Below are 17,373 nucleotides of genomic sequence, written 5' to 3' on the forward strand. Positions count from 1 at the left end.
GAGACCTACTGACCTGCAGCGTTTAGATGCATCCGTGTTCCAACACACCTGAATCAAATGAATAGCCGGTTACGAGGCCTTTGATGGCATGCTGAAGATGTGATTCAGCTGTGTGGGAGTAGGGATGCGTCTGAAAGCTGCAGGGCAGTAGCTGGCGATCCCTTCTTTAATGGAGTGGAGTGCTGAGAACAGGTTCTTCTGTTCCAAAATGCGCTTTTTCGAATCTCTGGGGTTTTGTTGGGATTTCTTTTCTGTTCGTTGTTCTTCCACGCCGACATTAAACACCACAACTTTCACTGAAAGCAGCGTGGCGCTGTAAGCTGGTGACTTCGCCACGGAGGCAGAAGCCTTTAGAAGGCACTTTACCTGCAGTCACACCCGCGCTGGTTTAGCTCAGTGGTTACTTCTCAGCACCTTTGAACCGCTTTACGCTCGCCAGAGGGATCGAACCACGGGCGCTGTCCAGTGTTTTACATCTATTTTTCTTCCACTCACAGTGGATGAGGAAGTGATTCCTTAAGCTTTACTAGTGTTCCCGGTCACAATTGACCGGTCTCTTTTAGCAGCTCTTAAGTTAGCATAACAAACATTTTTTCACCGGGAACACCACAGATGTAACAAGGTTGATAAAAAACACTCAATAAAAGAGGTGATCATCGCCTTTTCAAGTGCATAGTGTGGAAGATGTCATAAGGCCTTCAGGCAATCGGATATTTATGAGTGTTTTAAGGTGTAAGTCGGTCAGACATGACACGACAGGACTCTGCTTCGCCAAACACAGACGCCTTTAAAGGGCTCTTTCCCCGCTGTTGCCTCCGCGTTAGTTTAGCTCAGTGGTTACTTCTCAGCAACAGAAAGCTCTCCTAGCCTTCGTCAGAGGGTTCGAACCACGGGCGCTGTCTATCGCTTTTACCTCGCCTGGCCCGAGCACTCATATTTTTTTTTTCGTTTGAACACGTTCATAATGCATCACGCTTAGTATTACATCGAGTAATAACTACAATAATAATAATAATAATAATGCATTTTTATTGCAACTAAAACGGCATTTCCGCCAGAATACTGGAGACCTATGTTGATTTCTGTCATTGTTTATTTTGAATGTTGACCCTCTGCGGATGTAGTGAAGTAATTGAAGGATAAAGGCAACACTGAAGTGACCGAGGGACACCCCACAGACGCCTCCACACGCTCTGGACATCCGAGCTGAACAGTGAACCCTCCTGGCCGCAGAGCACACACTTTCAGGTTACCTGTGTCAAGCTGGTACACGTTAGGTCTTCCGTGAGGTCCTCTTTCATGAATGCAGTCAAATGTACCAATTTACTCTGAATAGTGACGCAAGTATATATTTGGAAGTTGTGTAACATAGACTCATTTTTAACGGAAGTGTAGTTATTTGTATATTGTTGCTGTTACTGATCTGGAAGCAGCCGACTTGATCTCCTGTGGCGCATGCGTAAAGCTGAAACAGCTCTGTTGACAAATATCGGAGGAGGGACCACTGTGTAAGTAGATCTTTGTTCAGTCTGGAATATCTTGGCCATCATTTAGAACTAAGCGCATAATTTGGACATTAGAATGTTTTTTATAAAAACGTCGTCTTTATTAGCGAGGGCAGACACTGTTTTCACCGAGGCAGCAGGAAGAGGAGTGCTTTGTTAAACATCTGCAAAAACCGCTGGGGCCGTACGGTAATGTAACAGAAAAGACAGGATCCTCGTCGAGTCGCAATGAGACATTACATTTCCGCCAGAACTGTCAAATTAAAAGCGCTGATTTGGCGCACACGTCGAAACTTCGCTCAGTCATAGCAGTAAAATACAAATATAAGCTAGATATAACGTGCTATAGTGTTAAAGGTAACACTGACGACAACAGACACCGACGTTGAACACTTCAGTGACTTGCCTTGTTTGCTGCCACCAGTGTTGATGCTTTAACTTTGAAGGCGACATCTGCTCGTTTCCTGCGCACAGACCATGACGTTCGCACGGTTTCTGCTCCTTCGGCGTTAACTGCTAGCTACCGCCAACGTTTTTCTAATGTCGTTTTAGCTGCAATCTCCCGCTTTAAGCGTGTGTTCGCTCAAACGACACCATATCGACACACGATATTTTATAGTCGTGAGCAAAGTTTGTCCCACGTCTTTGTCAAACTCATGAACTTGTTTCAGTCTGGCTGTGGGAGCGAGTGAAGGCGGTCTCCTCGTCCAAGAGCTTCCCGAGCAATGAAGAGGTGAGTGGGGCGTTTAAACGCGCCATTGTTGCAGTTACGACAAAGTCAAGGACTTGTATTTAACAGGGGAATGAGCTAATTTATGTATCCTCTGTTTCCAACGTGCGAAGTCAGCAGAAAAGCCCTGAACAAGACGGCACTGTTACCGTCAACGAGGAAGGTAAAGAAAAAAAAACTGTGTGTGTGTGTGTGTCACTGCCTTTAAAGTTTCCTATTAACACTGTACTAAGGGACTGCCGTGGTACTTCTATGTACTTTAAACAGTCCGATGCAGACTCGGGCGGTTCTGCCTGAGAGTACAGTTGAGTTGATGGGACTTGGAGTCTCCTTTGTCCTGCTGCTGACAAAGATCCAGTCAGTATCTCCCAACTGAAAGCAGACCGAGCTTTCATTTTGACACTTATGATGAGTTACACAGCTATGTGGCCAGCTGGCTAGATATCTCGTCCTCACCAGCAGTTATTAAGTGAAACTGCTTCATTATTCATTAAGAGCCGATCAAACAGGCAGGCACACACGTATTTTCACTGCTGGCACATGGCTATGGATACAAGGAGCTTTTAGGTTGGAGGAGGTGAAGGAAGTGAGTTTCCTTTTTTTTACACACAGATTTGTGGAGAAGCTTAATATTTAGCTTGCTGGTTAACCTGAATTCCATGTGATTGTAGCTATGTAGTTTATCTTAAATAAGGGTGATTCCAGGATACACTGAAAGACAAAGAGGGATGACATTAATAATGGATTAATAAAGGAGTGACTTCAGCTGACCTGGAGCGACATGATTGTGTTGTTACTATAACATTTCCTTTAAGTCTTTGCAGTTTTGTAATCTTCCAGAGCATATCTGGTTGTGTGGGACAGCCAAATCATAAGTAACACAGTTTCAGTCTTTTTAAACTGCTGCTGTGTCCTCAGACTTATTTCTGATGGTTCTAGGGCTGTCTTACATTTTATACGTTTGCTTCTTCAGGGTCCGTAGCTACCGCTGAGGATCCAGCAGCTATTGCTACCATTCAGTCTGCTGCCACCTTTACTGACCAACCCATCAAATATCTGTTCAAGACAGAAGGAGCGGGTGGACAGGTAGGACGGAGTGCTGAGAGGAAGGACTTGCTTTCATTCTGTCACTGTTTGCTTGTTTGTTTTCTGACACTTCTAATTTGAATGTAGTTCACCTAAGCACAAATGCACAGGTTCCAGCTTAGAAGTTCAGGTAGATTGGAGTGTTCTCCTGAGGTTTACCTGTCACCTCACAGGTAATGAGACATCAAGCACTCAGTGTAATGTGTTGTGTTGCAGGTGACCTACAGAGTGATCCAGGTGGCAGATGGCCAGTTGGAGGGTCAGACAGACGGAGCTGCAGCGGTCAGCCTGGTCGCCGGTTTCCCCGCGACCACTCAGACTGTCACACAGGTGCCAACAATAACTGACAGCTAACTGTAATCTTAGGAGGTTGGAAGAAAAAGGTGTCGTAAACCATTGCATCTGTTCAAGGATGGTCCTTCACACTGCACATGGATGGCTTCTTACAGTTCTCTTTCAAACCATCTGTCTTCTCTGTCCAAAATGTGAACGCTGGCATCCTCAACAGAGTGACCTTTGACCTTTAGATGCAGATGTACAGCTGAGTCTCGTCCTGTCGAGGTGGCTCTTCTGTGTTGTGCCATGTGTTTTTGGAGTGGGTGTTTATGAGTTACACAGCCATGTGGCCAGCTGGCTCGATATCTAGCCAGTGTAGAGTACTGAGCATTAGAGCAGGGCGATATGACCAAAAATATTTATCACGATATACATTTGAAAATTTGCGATAACGATATAATTGACACTAGACAAAATACTTTACAACTCCACAACTTTATTAGTGCAAAAAAACCCATCAATGTATTTTCACTTAAACAAGCAGCTGTTTTTTATGTCCATTAAAGTTATATAAAATGTAACAGTGCAAATGCAAATTCTTTGCTGACAGTTTAACCAAAAGGCATTTCCAGTGGAAACTGGCCGACACATCCTCAGCATAACCATGTATAATATCCACAAAACTTAAAAAGGGGTTAAACACACACAATACGGTAATATTATGTTGAAGCACAGTACGTATCACTCTGCGAGGCTCCGCCTACGATAGCCGTAATGCTCCGACAATCCATCAAGCGGTGCGGCTTCGTAGCTTAGCAAAGTCGTACTGAAACATTTGATAGATTTTCGAGCGCCGTGCACATAAAATAGTTTCCAGGTCAGTAAACTAACCAGAGTTCATACATAAGGCACACGGGATTACAGGGAGTGCAGAATTATTAGGCAAGTTGTATTTTTGAGGAATAATGTTATTATTGAACAATAACCATGTTCTCAATGAACCCAAAAAACTCATTAATATCAAAGCTGAATGTTTTTGGAAGTAGTTTTTAGTTTGTTTTTAGTTTTAGCTATTTTAGGGGGATATCTGTGTGTGCAGGTGACTATTACTGTGCATAATTATTAGGCAACTTAACAAAAAACAAATATATACCCATTTCAATTATTTATTTTTACCAGTGACACCAATATAACATCTCCACATTCACAAATATACATTTCTGACATTCAAAAACAAAACAAAAACAAATCAGCGACCAATATAGCCACCTTTCTTTGCAAGGACACTCAAAAGCCTGCCATCCATGGATTCTGTCAGTGTTTTGATCTGTTCACCATCAACATTGCGTGCAGCAGCAACCACAGCCTCCCAGACACTGTTCAGAGAGGTGTACTGTTTTCCCTCCTTGTAAATCTCACATTTGATGATGGACCACAGGTTCTCAATGGGGTTCAGATCAGGTGAACAAGGTGGCCATGTCATTAGTTTTTCTTCTTTTATACCCTTTCTTGCCAGCCACGCTGTGGAGTACTTGGACGCGTGTGATGGAGCATTGTCCTGCATGGAAATCATGTTTTTCTTGAAGGATGCAGACTTCTTCCTGTACCACTGCTTGAAGAAGGTGTCTTCCAGAAACTGGCAGTAGGACTGGGAGTTGAGCTTGACTCCATCCTCAACCGAAAAGGCCCCACAAGCTCATCTTTGATGATACCAGCCCAAACCAGTACTCCACCTCCACCTTGCTGGCGTCTGAGTCGGACTGGAGCTCTCTGCCCTTTACCAGTCCAGCCACGGGCCCATCCATCTGGCCCATCAAGACTCACTCTCATTTCATCAGTCCATAAAACCTTAGAAAAACCAGTCTTGAGATATTTCTTGGCCCAGTCTTGACGTTTCAGCTTGTGTGTCTTGTTCAGTGGTGGTCGTCTTTCAGCCTTTCTTACCTTGGCCATGTCTCTGAGTATTGCACACCTTGTGCTTTTGGGCACTCCAGTGATGTTGCAGCTCTGAAATATGGCCAAACTGGTGGCAAGTGGCATCTTGGCAGCTGCACGCTTGACTTTTCTCAGTTCATGGGCAGTTATTTTGCGCCTTGGTTGTTCCACACGCTTCTTGCGACCCTGTTGGCTATTTTGAATGAAACGCTTGATTGGTCGATGATCACGCTTCAGAAGCTTTGCAATTTTGAGACTGCTGCATCCCTCTGCAAGATATCTCACTATTTTTGACTTTTCTGAGCCTGTCAAGTCCTTCTTTTGACCCATTTTGCCAAAGGAAAGGACGTTGCCTAATAATTATGCACACCTGATATAGGGTGTTGATGTCATTAGACCACACCCCTTCTCATTACAGAGATGCACATCACCTAATATGCTTAATTGGTAGTAGGCTTTCGAGCCTATACAGCTTGGAGTAAGACAACATGCATGAAGAGGATGATGTGGACAAAATACTCATTTGCCTAATAATTCTGCACTCCCTGTATAAGGGGCTCTGTCGACTTTCAGAAAAATCAAAGGATTGATTTTAAGTGCGCCGTATTTTCCAAAAAAACACGGTAATAACGACGGCCCGCTAGCATGCGCTACCAAAAATAGTGCTTTGTTGTGTATCTGACGGACGAAGCTAAACCAGTTCCACACCATTGAAGCTGCAGCATTTTTACAAACCAGTTCAGGTTCATCTGTTTCATTCAACGATCCACTTTCGCTCTTCTCATTCTGCGTCGCCGCCATGTGCGTATGTAAACAAACGCATTACGCATGCACGTTTTACCCATATTCTATCGCGAGATTTCATTTTCCTATTGTTGCCCAACATTACACCGGTATTACAATGAAAGGTATGATATGGCCCAGCCCTACTGAGCATTGCACAGCATATACTGCAATGTTTAGTGTACGCCGTGCAACTGTCTGCCAGCTACAATCCAAGTTTAGGCTACGTCCACACTAGCCCAGATAGATTTGAAAACGCGGTTTTTGTCTGAAAACGCTCGGCATCCACACTAGCGTTTTCAGTCGTTTTCCCAGAGTTGTGCGTCCACATTGAAACAGCCGAAAACGCTTACGTTCCAGTCCTGCGGATGCGCAAAAGCGAGTGAGAATTAAAGAATTTGAAGAAAAGCTCTCTGGAGCATGTACAAACTGATATTAATCTTTTTTAGGGCTGCCAAAATTGAGAGCAATCAAAACAACTGCTGTATAATGCCCTCCGCTATCTTTGTTTAATTGGTCACGTGACTGCATCACATGACTAAAATGCGTCATCGTTTTAGAAAGTGCATTTTCGAGTGTCCACACTGCGACGGGACAGCTCCCTTTTGAATGTATTTGTTTTCTAGAGCGTTTTCAAAATGCTGCGTTTTTCTTTGGGGAAAACGCCGTCGGTGTGGACGGGAGGCCAAAACGATGCGTTTTCAAACAAAAACGCATTAGTGTGGACATAGCCTTAGAGATCCTTCCCAGGCACCTTAACATCCACTCACGTCTTGCACCAGGTGATCTTAATAAGTCACATGATAGGGTGGGGCAAGATCTCACAATGGTTTCACCCGAAACCTCTGCTGATAGGGCTTTGGAGCGTGATGTCACAGGGTGGGCGTGGAAAGGATTTTGGCCTGATGCGCCATTTTCCGGGTCCAAACAAAGTGCAAGCACACACAACAGCCATGGTTCGTACTTGCTGTGTGGTCGGCTGCAATGTTCGATCGCACAACCGGCACAGGAATAAGCTTAAAAAGGGTTTGTCTTCTTATTCTTTCAACCTGGAAGCAACATGAGGCAGCTCATATGGCGGACCTTACCAAACGAAGGCGTCTAGCCTGGATAGCAGCCGTGAGATGAGCTGATATCCAGTTCGCTTCCATGTCCAGATATCACTTAACTTACCGGACATTTTCATTCTGGTAAGTTCTATATATATATTCATATCACTCTTTATAGCTTAATAATATTATCGTTGGTGGTCTCGGAGGTTATAGAAATTGTGAACAAACATCGAATGGAGTGACTGTGCAGACATACGTGTTATGTAACGATTTGCTAATTCTTTCGCACAACTGTAGGGAAGCCTGCCTATGAAATGGATGTAGTATCTTGCCCGATTATCAATGTGGGAGTTTGCATCAACTTTACAATTATGGGCACATAATATGACAACAAGATTTTAGCAGTTCATTGATAAATGTATAACATAAACTGTGGTAGGGGGTGAACCATGGCTATTACACTCGATGCACTCCAGCTGACTTACCTTGGTTTGAATGACGACGTACTCACAGTTTGGCGGCTTGAAAATTGTTTTGATTTATGGACCCGGAAAATGGCGCCGCCCTCCCACAATACATTGCGGGGTGACGTCAACTCCAAAGCCCTATAAGGACCCACGCACTTTTTCACACCTTGGCTGCTGTGATGAGTCACATGATCAATAATGGGTCAACGTCCCACTAAATCCCCTTTTCCATTAGTACCTACTGGGATTGGCTGGTTTGCCATTACAATATAGGACCTCCAAGAATATACCTGCTGATCGCTCTGTCACAGCTTGTCGTAAACGAGCGACGCTCCTTACTGGCCAATCGGTGGTGTGCAGTCTGACCACGTCACAGTTTAGCTTGGAACCCCGGCCGAGCAGGTACTAAAACAGTACCTGGTACGAGGTATTATGACCTAATGGAAAACCTTGGAACTGCTGTTCCATTAGTTCCTTCGACCAGGAACTAATGGAACAGCAGGGCTACCAAACTCAATCTCTGCCCTGCCCGTCGGGCTATCGTAGGAAGGAAAAATATATGTCAATGCTTTTGCATTCTTTCGGAAATGTAGCTGGGTAATTATGTCATTGGCATCGGTGAGCCACTGTCAATATGTGACATATTGAAATCGTGTTTGAATTTGCGCTTGTTTTTTGCTTTCACTTTGCAATCACACGAACTGTGTATAGAGAGCGACAGCACTGATTGGTGAGTGACGATAATTTGCGCACCAATTCCTCTGACATCGTCTTATCAATCGTTAGCTTACTATGCAAACATGACAAGTGAAATCTCCCGCAGCTTAAACATGTGAGAGGTTGATCGCGCAGAGGATCGCTGAGCATTATGTGAGTGCCTGTGTAAAAGCAGCAGGATTTATATTTCAGTTCTGCTGAGCCAAATAAGACAGGTCAGGGTGAAGAAGTGACAGCCAAAGAAAAGCTTACCACAAAACGGAAAAGTTATGACAAATCAGACTATAAGGCAAAAAGAAAGTGCAGCTTTATGGTTTCATGGACAAAAGAATTTCTGTGGCTGCAATATGACGAGCTAAATAACCAGGGCTGCACATAAGTGGTCCGCAGGTGCGCATTCGCTGTCAAAATAAAAAACGCGCACAAGATAAGAAGTTGCAACGCGCGTTTGCGTACATAAGATTTTCTGGAGGAGGACAGACATTTGTTTAGAACTCTTAAAGATGTCGGAGAAGCTCCTTTAAGCAATTACTTTGGTGTTCCTCCACCTCCAAACAAATGTCAGAAGGAGTCCGAACCACAAAAGAAGCGCGTATTCTCGGAAAAGTAGTTGCAGGAGGTGAGCTGGCTTCAAACAAATGATGAACGCACAGAGATGTGGTGCAGAATGTGCCATGAAAATCCCACTCTAGTGGACAAAAACAGCCTTTTATATGGACGCAAACGCGCGCTGCAACTTCTTATCTGGTGCGCGTCTTTTATTTTGACAGCGAATGCGCACTTGCGGACCACTTATGTGCACCCGTGTAAATAACATAATGTTCTGCCGGGTGTGTTGTTGGTTTTCCCTCGATTTCTGAGTCGACAAGCGCCTTTGTTACTGGGACCAGTATGACTGAGAACCTTGAGTTTTTCAGTGCTTTTTTTTTTTTTTTAGATGCAGAAAAACCATTTGACAGAGTTAACTGGAAATTTCTATTTGCAACTTTACACAAATTTGGTTTTGGATCCTCTTTCATTAACTGGTTAAAAATATTATATAATTCCTCAACAGCTTGTGTCAGAACAAATGACCAGACATCCTCCAGCTTCTGTCTCCTGAGGGGCACCAGGCAGGGATGCCCACTCTCCCCTTCACTGTTTGCAATTTTTATTGAACCACTAGCAGCAGCAATTAGACAGAATTCAGTAATTAATGGAATAAAATGCAAGAACGTGGAACATAAAATCAGCCTTTATGCGGATGCTGTGTTACTCTTTCTCCAAAACTCACAAACCAATATCTCTGGGGTGATTGAATTGATAAACTCTTTTGCAAGAATATCAGATTACTCAATTAACTGGTCAAACTCTACAGTCCTTCCGATTAATTGCTCTTTCCATAATTCCTCTTCTACACCACTGCAATCGGGAAATATAAAATATTTAGGTATTAATGTTTCTCCCAAGCTTGCAGATCTAACTAAATTAAACCATATCCCACTTTTAAAGAAAGTAGAAGGTGATCTGACTACAGGAGATACAGGAGAGGTGGAGGAAGATCTCAGCCTGGGCGTCTATTGTCTTGTGTAGTCTGGAAGATGAGTGGATGACGGGGTGGGTGTAGTTTTCTCTGTGGTGGGGTCGGGTGGGCTGTCCTGGGCTTTGTAGGGACAGGCGGCGCTGCTGTTCTGGGCCCTGGTCTGGATGGGCCTGGGCCCCCTTTCCCTGGCGGGTTGCAGAATATGGGGGTGCCTACTGGGGTCAGCGGGGGAGCTGGCCCCAGGGAGGGGTCACTTGCCCCTCCCTTCCTTCCCTCCCCATCTCCAGCTGCCTCCCTCTTCCCGCTCCACCACAACCACCCACACATGCAGGGCCTTGGGGTAAAGGTGTGTCACCAGGGTGCAGGGGAGGCATCCCCCCTCTGTCCCCTTCTGGCTGCCTGTGCCTCAATTTTATCTTTACATTCACATTACTCACACTCTCATAACACATACATATAGGATCTTGGGGGTGGGCATGCTACACGGACTCCAAAAGACCATCAGGGTGTACACCTCACCCCTGGCGTCGTTGCCCACCCCTCAATTTTAAATACACGTAGACACTGAGGGCTAGCAGGAGGGACCATGCGCTTACCTGCTGCTCTCTGGCAGGTAGCTCCATGCCCTCCTGGGTTTTAATTGCACCTTAGAACACACATGCATCAACACTACAATGAGCAGGCGGAGGGAGGTTTGGAGTCTTCTCTCACCCCCGTTCTCTGCGACCTGCTGGAGCGGGGGGCTAGGAGGAGGAGTTGGCCGTCCGACTGGGGTCTGGAGTGTGGGGCCTCCCTGCTGCTACGGAGTCGGGGCGGTCTGCCTCTCCCCACCGCAGGGAAAAGGGTAACACCACCTGGGTCTGGGTGCAGTTTCCCCCTCCAGGGGCAAGGGTACCTAGACCCGGGGGTTAGAGTACACTTGGGGAGTGTGATTGTGTGTACAGCGTCTCTCTATGTCTGTCTCCACGTTGGTTGAGTGTTGAGTAATTGCATATGAGAGCATGAGGGTGGGAATGGATGTTTGTATCTGTGTGTGCCTCTATGTCTGTGTCTATATGTCAGGTTGGGTATCAGACGCCACCTCTCTGGGGACATCTCAGGCCCTCCAAGGTATGGAGGCCTATCTCCCCCCACCACCACTTCCCCTGCGGTGGCGGACTCCCTCAGACATCGGTGCGTTGGTGGTTCTTTGTGTCTGGGGATGGGCGTCCAGGTACACACTGGCTCACTCCTTGGTGGCTGCTTATCGGGGCCTGGAGCCCGGGGCTCGCTCGGGCCACTTCGGGGGTGGGGTGCCCTCGGCCTCCCGGCCTGGGGCTCGGTCACTCAGGCACAGCTGGCTGCCGGCGGAGCTCCCGGGCGCGTCACTGCAACCCCCCCTGGCTGCTGAGTGAGCCCTCATCTGGGACTCTCCTCAGCTCTTTCTGGGACAGTGGCGCGGCTGCCCCTCTGTTGGTCTTCCTTGGTCTCTTGTGTTCTGGGGGCCTCTGGATGTCTGGAGTCTTGATCTCCTCCATACCTGCTTCATGCCCTGGAGGATGGGGCTGTGGCCCCCCCACACCCTCTAGCAGATCATTACATGAAGTAACCTTTTAATACAAGCGCGTCCATGCTCACAGGTGTACACACGGGTGATCACACCCACAAACTACACCCTTTTTGGCTCCTACCTCAAAGCACACTGTGTGCTGTTGATCTTATGTGCTGCACAATAATGTTCAATATTTAGTATTTACTGTCATATTCCCATATATCATTGTGATGTTGTTTATTCTATTACTCTTGTTCTCTTCTGCTTGTTTTCTTTTTTCTTTCTCAACAGGTGATCCAGGTGATTGATTATATGTATTTTTTTTGTCTGCTTATTTAGTTGGTTTTTGTTTGTTGCCCTTTATCCCCGTCCCTCTTCCCCACTGTTTTTCTTTCTCTCTTCCTTTCTCCCTTTTCTTTTCCTCATTCAAGTCTGTCCCGTATCTAGCAAGTGAAAATAAAAAATTTATAAAATAAACAATAAAAGGTGAATCAAATAGACCATTACGGCAAGGCTGGGATGGTCTATTTGGTAAAGTAAATCCGTTGGGCATCTTTCTTTGCCTTTAGACAATAATTCTGATGCAAAAGAGCCAAATGGGACAGGCGCAAAGAAAAAACAAAACACACTGACAGCCAACTGAATAAGAATACCGTTCTAGTAGAGCTGGGCGATATAAGATTTTTTCATATCACGATATGTTTTTTTCATTTCAGGCGATAACGATATCACGATATCAGCCAAATAAGTATATTTGTAAGATTTAAATGTGCCGTTGCTCACAAGTAAAATGTGAAATAATCAGCAGCTTGTTTTGATTTAAATATTTATTTCCCATAATAAGTTCAACAGGGTAGATGTACTTAAGGAACATGAGACTTTTTCAGATAAATAAAGGCAAATATTGCAAACTACACAAAAGGCAGCCGCTAAAGCGTTTAAGTTTCAAAACAGAACAAACGAAACAGACTAAATTGTCGATTCCACTTAGAAACAAAATATTAATTCTAAAAATAAATCTTAGTTTGTTTTACAGAAGAACAGACAAAATTGACTAACTTTGGTCGATATCAAATAAACTGAGAACTAAAAGGAAATTCTCCATCTGTCCTTGTTGTGTAGCTGAGCTTTTCAAACAGTTGTAACAGTTACTAGTCTGACAAAAGCCGAATGACGAATCAGCGCTTCCAGTCAGAGACTGAGCTGCACCGCTTTATTGTATTTCCAGACTTGCGTTCGGCACATTTACAGTGCAGCTGCTCTGTTTTTGTCAGACTTGAAATAGCAGAAATACCTTCACACTGCGGAGCTTCTGTGGCTCTTCCGTTCGACAATCTCTCCGGCGTTGGAACCATCATCTGTTTTCTCTTCGGTAACCTTCGGTCAGGCTCTCGGTTGATTTTTCTCTAGTCGGCACACTCATTTCCTCCATTACCGGGCGGCACGGCGGCTGGCTGCTTCCCAAACAAATACACATGTGCGGCTTGGCACTTGTGCTGTACGTAACAAGTCACGTGACGTGCCGCTGCGGCTGTGATTGGTTCAGCTCTGCGCTACTTAATTTGGATTGGCTGTTCTTTTTTTTTCCTTTTTTTTAAGAGGACAAGAGCGGCGAGGTCTATCGCAATAGTTCAATTTTTCTATCGAGAAAAAGTTATTTCGCGACACATATCGTTATCGTTCTATTGCCCAGCTCTACGTTCTAGTATTTCCAAAGGTGGTTAAACATGCAAACACATTCTGCATGTTAAAATATAAATCTCTAAACTCCCTTCATACACTTTTACATTTAGTTTTTAAAAAAAACAACTTGCCTCCCAGAACGTTTCTGACTTATTTAAACATTTTTCCAAAAAAGTATTTAGTTTTCATCTCCCTGTCTTAAGTCAGAAAACATTAACTTGCTCTGCTCCAGAGGCAGACAGGGGAGAACTGAAGCATTTGCAGCACTCGGTCACTTTATGGCTGCAGGCTTTAATAATAATAATGGATTGCATTTATCCCCAGCGCCATCCGCCCCTCTAGCCAACACCAGTAGGTAGTAGGTGAAGTGTCTTGCCCAAGGACACAACGACCAAGACAGACAGAGCTGGGGATCGAACCGGCAACTTTCTGGTTACAAGATGAGCGTCCCAACCCCTTGAACCACGATCGCCCCGTCGCTTGAAAGGAAACAGTTTGGTTCACTTCCATCTACAGTTTTATTCTGGAGTGTCACTGGGTAGCTCTGCATAATTCAATTCAAAATAATACTAATAACACCCGCCCTGTGGAGGGTCATCCTCTGTCTGAGACCAGCTGCTCGAGCACCCTTACTTCCCTCTCTGATTGGCTGGCCTTTGTATGCAGAGGGTTTGAGCAGGAGGTGGGCGGAGCTTCTGTGCTCAGAGCTGCTGCTGTGGGTCTGAGATAACCGTATCAGGTTCATTGCTCAGTGACGTAAAAAACTGAATCATTTAGAGCGTCCTAAAAAGCTAAACTGCTGGCTCACAAAAGAGACGTGTGCTTTGATCCAGTTTCACAGGAGCCTTTATGGCTGTGCCACTGTGTATGTGAGTCACTGTGGATATTATTCAGTCATATTTACTGTCTTTACTGTTCAGGCCGTCTTCTCACAGTCAGAGGCATTGGAGGGAGATGGCAGCGCTGAGACACAGTACACTTACTACCCTGCCACCATCGCAGATGCCACCACTGGTACCATGGTAACCACCGTGCAGGCGTCTGACACGCTTCTGGGCCAGACCACGCCCACAGGTAATCACTGCGTATCCATCAGGCCTGGATATTTGTGTGCTCTTCAAAAATACACTGTCACTGCTCTTAGTAAGCTCGTGTAATACATCCATGAGTCAGAAGGCTGAAGAGGTCACATTCTTAGTCTTATCCATTATAAAATGTTTCTCATGTGCAATTACAAAGTAGAAAAATCCAAATCCTCACCTTATTTAAATCTACTGGCCACATTCTCACCATTTTTAGCACGTTTGATTTTCAGACCTCTCAGTCCCATCATGACCACTGGTTCATTTTACTCATGATTACATCATTGTTTTAGTGCGATTTATTCATGTACTACCCCCAGTGGTAGGCGGTCGACTGGTCTGCGTACAGTGCTGTGGAACATGAATTTGTCCCCTTACCAGTTTTAGTTTTTGCATCTTTGTCACACGGAAATGTTTCGGATCATTAAACTAATTTTTATATTGGGCAAAGATAACCAAAGTAAAAAAAAAAAAAAAATGTTTAAAAAGATGATTTAATTGTTTATTGGAAAAAACGATATCCAGACCATTCCCCCCTCTCTGAAAAAGTAATTGTCATCACGAATCAACCACAGTCAGACCTGCTCAGTCCAACTATCGAACAGAGCAGCACATGGTGCCACAATCTAAAGAAACAGCTGAGAAACAAAGTCACTGACGTCTGTCAGTCAGGAAGGAGTTATGAAGACATTTCTAAGGATTTGGGAAATCCTTAGAAATGCCTTCATAATTCCTTCCTGTGCACACTGAGAGCCATCATCCATGGATGGAGAAAGCTATGCTTCCCAGGAGATGCTGGCTCTTCAGATCACCCCAAGAGTGACTCATCCAGGAGCTCACAAAAGACCCAGAAATCCACCTGAACAACTGCAGGCCTCACTTGTCTCAGTTAAGGTCAAAGTTCATGATTGAACAATAAAAAAGAGAGTGGGCAAAAACGGCCTGTGTGGGAGACAAAACAGTGCTGAGCAAAAAGGTCTGGATAGACTTTTCTCTTCATAAATGACATTATCCTTTAGAAACTGCTTTTGTATTTACTCTGGTTATTTTTGTCTAATATACAAAAATAGAATAAATCATGAAGAGGCGAGAACTTTTTCAGAGTGCTGCATATGCAGAGCGAGGCAGTGAGAGACACTGCGGACTTCTTTCATTTCCTGCTGAGCAGTACCAGTCCACTGGTCTTCACTCATAACTTCATTAACTTCCCCAAAGTTGAACAATCAGCATTTTGACATCCAGCACACACGTGAAACTTCCAGGGAGCAAAGATAACCAGGCGCAGCAGTCTGCAGCAGTCACATCGTTTTCTGTTTGAAAAGCATGAATCTGGTTACACCGGTCCTCTGAATCTGGCTTTATTGATTTACAGGACAGCTTTATGTGATGATGTCACCACAGGAGGTTTTGACGGGGTCCAATCAAAGGACGATTGCACCTCGAACTCAGCCGTACATTGCGTAATTCCATCTCACATCTCCAGAATTAGAGCACTTGATATTTAACTTCCCAGTTAGCTGAAGCAGCTCAGTATCTTTGTTGTTACGTGTTTTCTAGGAAGCAGGACGCTCCACGGGCCTCCAGAGATGAGAAACGGCGAGCCCAGCACAACGAAGGTGAGCGCAGACATGCAGCGGGAGCTTGATCTGGCTGTTGTGACAGTGTAAATAAGCGAAATGTTTCACCGACAGTTGAGCGGAGGCGCCGGGACAAGATCAACAACTGGATCGTGCAGCTGTCAAAGGCCATTCCAGACTGTAACGTCGACTACACCAAGACGGGACAGGTGAGCGTTCAGGTACACGGTGGCTTCCAGCCCATTTGAGTAGACGCTGAAGCTTTATCGTAACTCCTGTTTCAGAGTAAAGGGGGGATCTTGTCCAAAGCCTGCGAATACATAAAGGAGCTGCGACAGAGCAACCTGAAGCTTGGGGAGGACGTTGGCGTTCTGGATCGTCTAAGAGTTGACAACCAGCTACTGAGACAGGAGGTGTGTCTGCTTCAAGACTAAAGCTGCCCAGCGCCCCAGTAACTTGTAGCTGCTTTGTAACATTCACCTGAAGTTTGAACCAGGACTGCTTCCATTCCAACTGTATATAATACTTCATTTGATCAAACATGTCCCACAGAATGGCAGGCTGCACTTTCTGAAAGGCTTTAAGACGACGTGAATACATCTAATTACTGCTCCATTTTCTCATGATTTATTAGTTTCCACTGTAACCCCTATCAAAATACAGTCGTCATAAAGTCATGGTGTTTTATTCCAGATGCAAAGGTAAGCCGTTTATTCATGCCTGCTGCATTTCTGCTGTGTACTTGCTCAGGTGGAAGACTGGAAGTCCAAGAATCAGATCCTGAGGAACCTCTTGCGACAGCACGGCATTGTGGGATCGTCCAGCACAGAGCCTCAGTGAGAACCCTGCAGTGATCAAACACGTGGGCCAAAGGAGTACTTGAAATGCTTTGGAGATACTTCATTTGTGATCAGTGTGCATGAAACAGGGGAAAGAAGTGAATATTGTCATTAATATTCAAATCCAACTTCTTTGCTAAATGACATCTTTAAATGTTGTTTTCCGAGCTTTTTACAGCATTCTTTTATCTACGGTACAATCATCATATTGATTTAGCGAAGCCCTCATTTAACGCCTCCCTGCACAAACATTATGATTGTTCATTATCGTTAGCCTCCAGTACAGTAAGCTCACTTTTCTTTCCTTTCTGTGTCCGTGTATCACACACACTCATTCATATGTTCACATTGTTTATCACTTTGATCAGTCGATGCTATGAGTTTGTCATCCAAGAGTCTGACTCTTTGCTTTGTATTTTTAATGTGTCATGAAGCCTCACTGGGGACATTTATTACATTGCAACAATGTAACTAACTAAATAAATTGGAGGGGGGGCATTGCATAGTAGGTAGGTTATGTATGTCTTTATAATAAAAACAAATATTATGCTACATGTCACGAGCCGCTCTCAGCTGTGATTAATAAAG

General features: G+C 44.7%; 1 protein-coding gene across 2 annotated transcripts; it reads left to right on the forward strand.

Moving 5' to 3' along the window:
• The first annotated feature begins 1,380 nt into the window (after positions 1-1,380).
• Positions 1,381-17,344, forward strand: usf1 (upstream transcription factor 1). 2 transcript variants are annotated; one of them, XM_040006355.1, is made up of 11 exons: positions 1,381-1,508; positions 2,177-2,238; positions 2,349-2,398; positions 3,209-3,321; positions 3,538-3,651; positions 14,208-14,361; positions 15,742-15,829; positions 15,927-15,985; positions 16,061-16,155; positions 16,231-16,359; positions 16,697-17,344. In XM_040006355.1, exons 2-11 carry the CDS (start codon positions 2,231-2,233, stop codon positions 16,784-16,786), a joined length of 900 nt encoding a protein of 299 aa, XP_039862289.1. In that variant the 5' UTR covers positions 1,381-1,508; positions 2,177-2,230; the 3' UTR covers positions 16,787-17,344. The 2 variants fall into 2 exon arrangements, with proteins under 2 accessions (XP_039862289.1, XP_039862290.1); XM_040006356.1 differs by lacking the exon at positions 1,381-1,508 and having other exon boundaries at positions 1,517-2,238; positions 15,742-15,820.
• Positions 17,345-17,373: the final 29 nt, after the last annotated feature.

Source organism: Simochromis diagramma, unplaced genomic scaffold (genome assembly GCF_900408965.1).
Source record: "Simochromis diagramma unplaced genomic scaffold, fSimDia1.1 OVJJ01000024.1, whole genome shotgun sequence".
NCBI classification, from domain to species: Eukaryota; Metazoa; Chordata; class Actinopteri; order Cichliformes; family Cichlidae; genus Simochromis; species Simochromis diagramma.

Excerpts from the sequence above, each read along its gene's own strand:
- usf1 (XM_040006355.1), top strand. Across the intron at positions 3,652-14,207 it reads CCACTCAGACTGTCACACAG|GCCGTCTTCTCACAGTCAGA; the intron begins GTGCCAACAATA and ends TTTACTGTTCAG. Across the intron at positions 14,362-15,741 it reads GGGCCAGACCACGCCCACAG|GACAGCTTTATGTGATGATG; the intron begins GTAATCACTGCG and ends ATTGATTTACAG.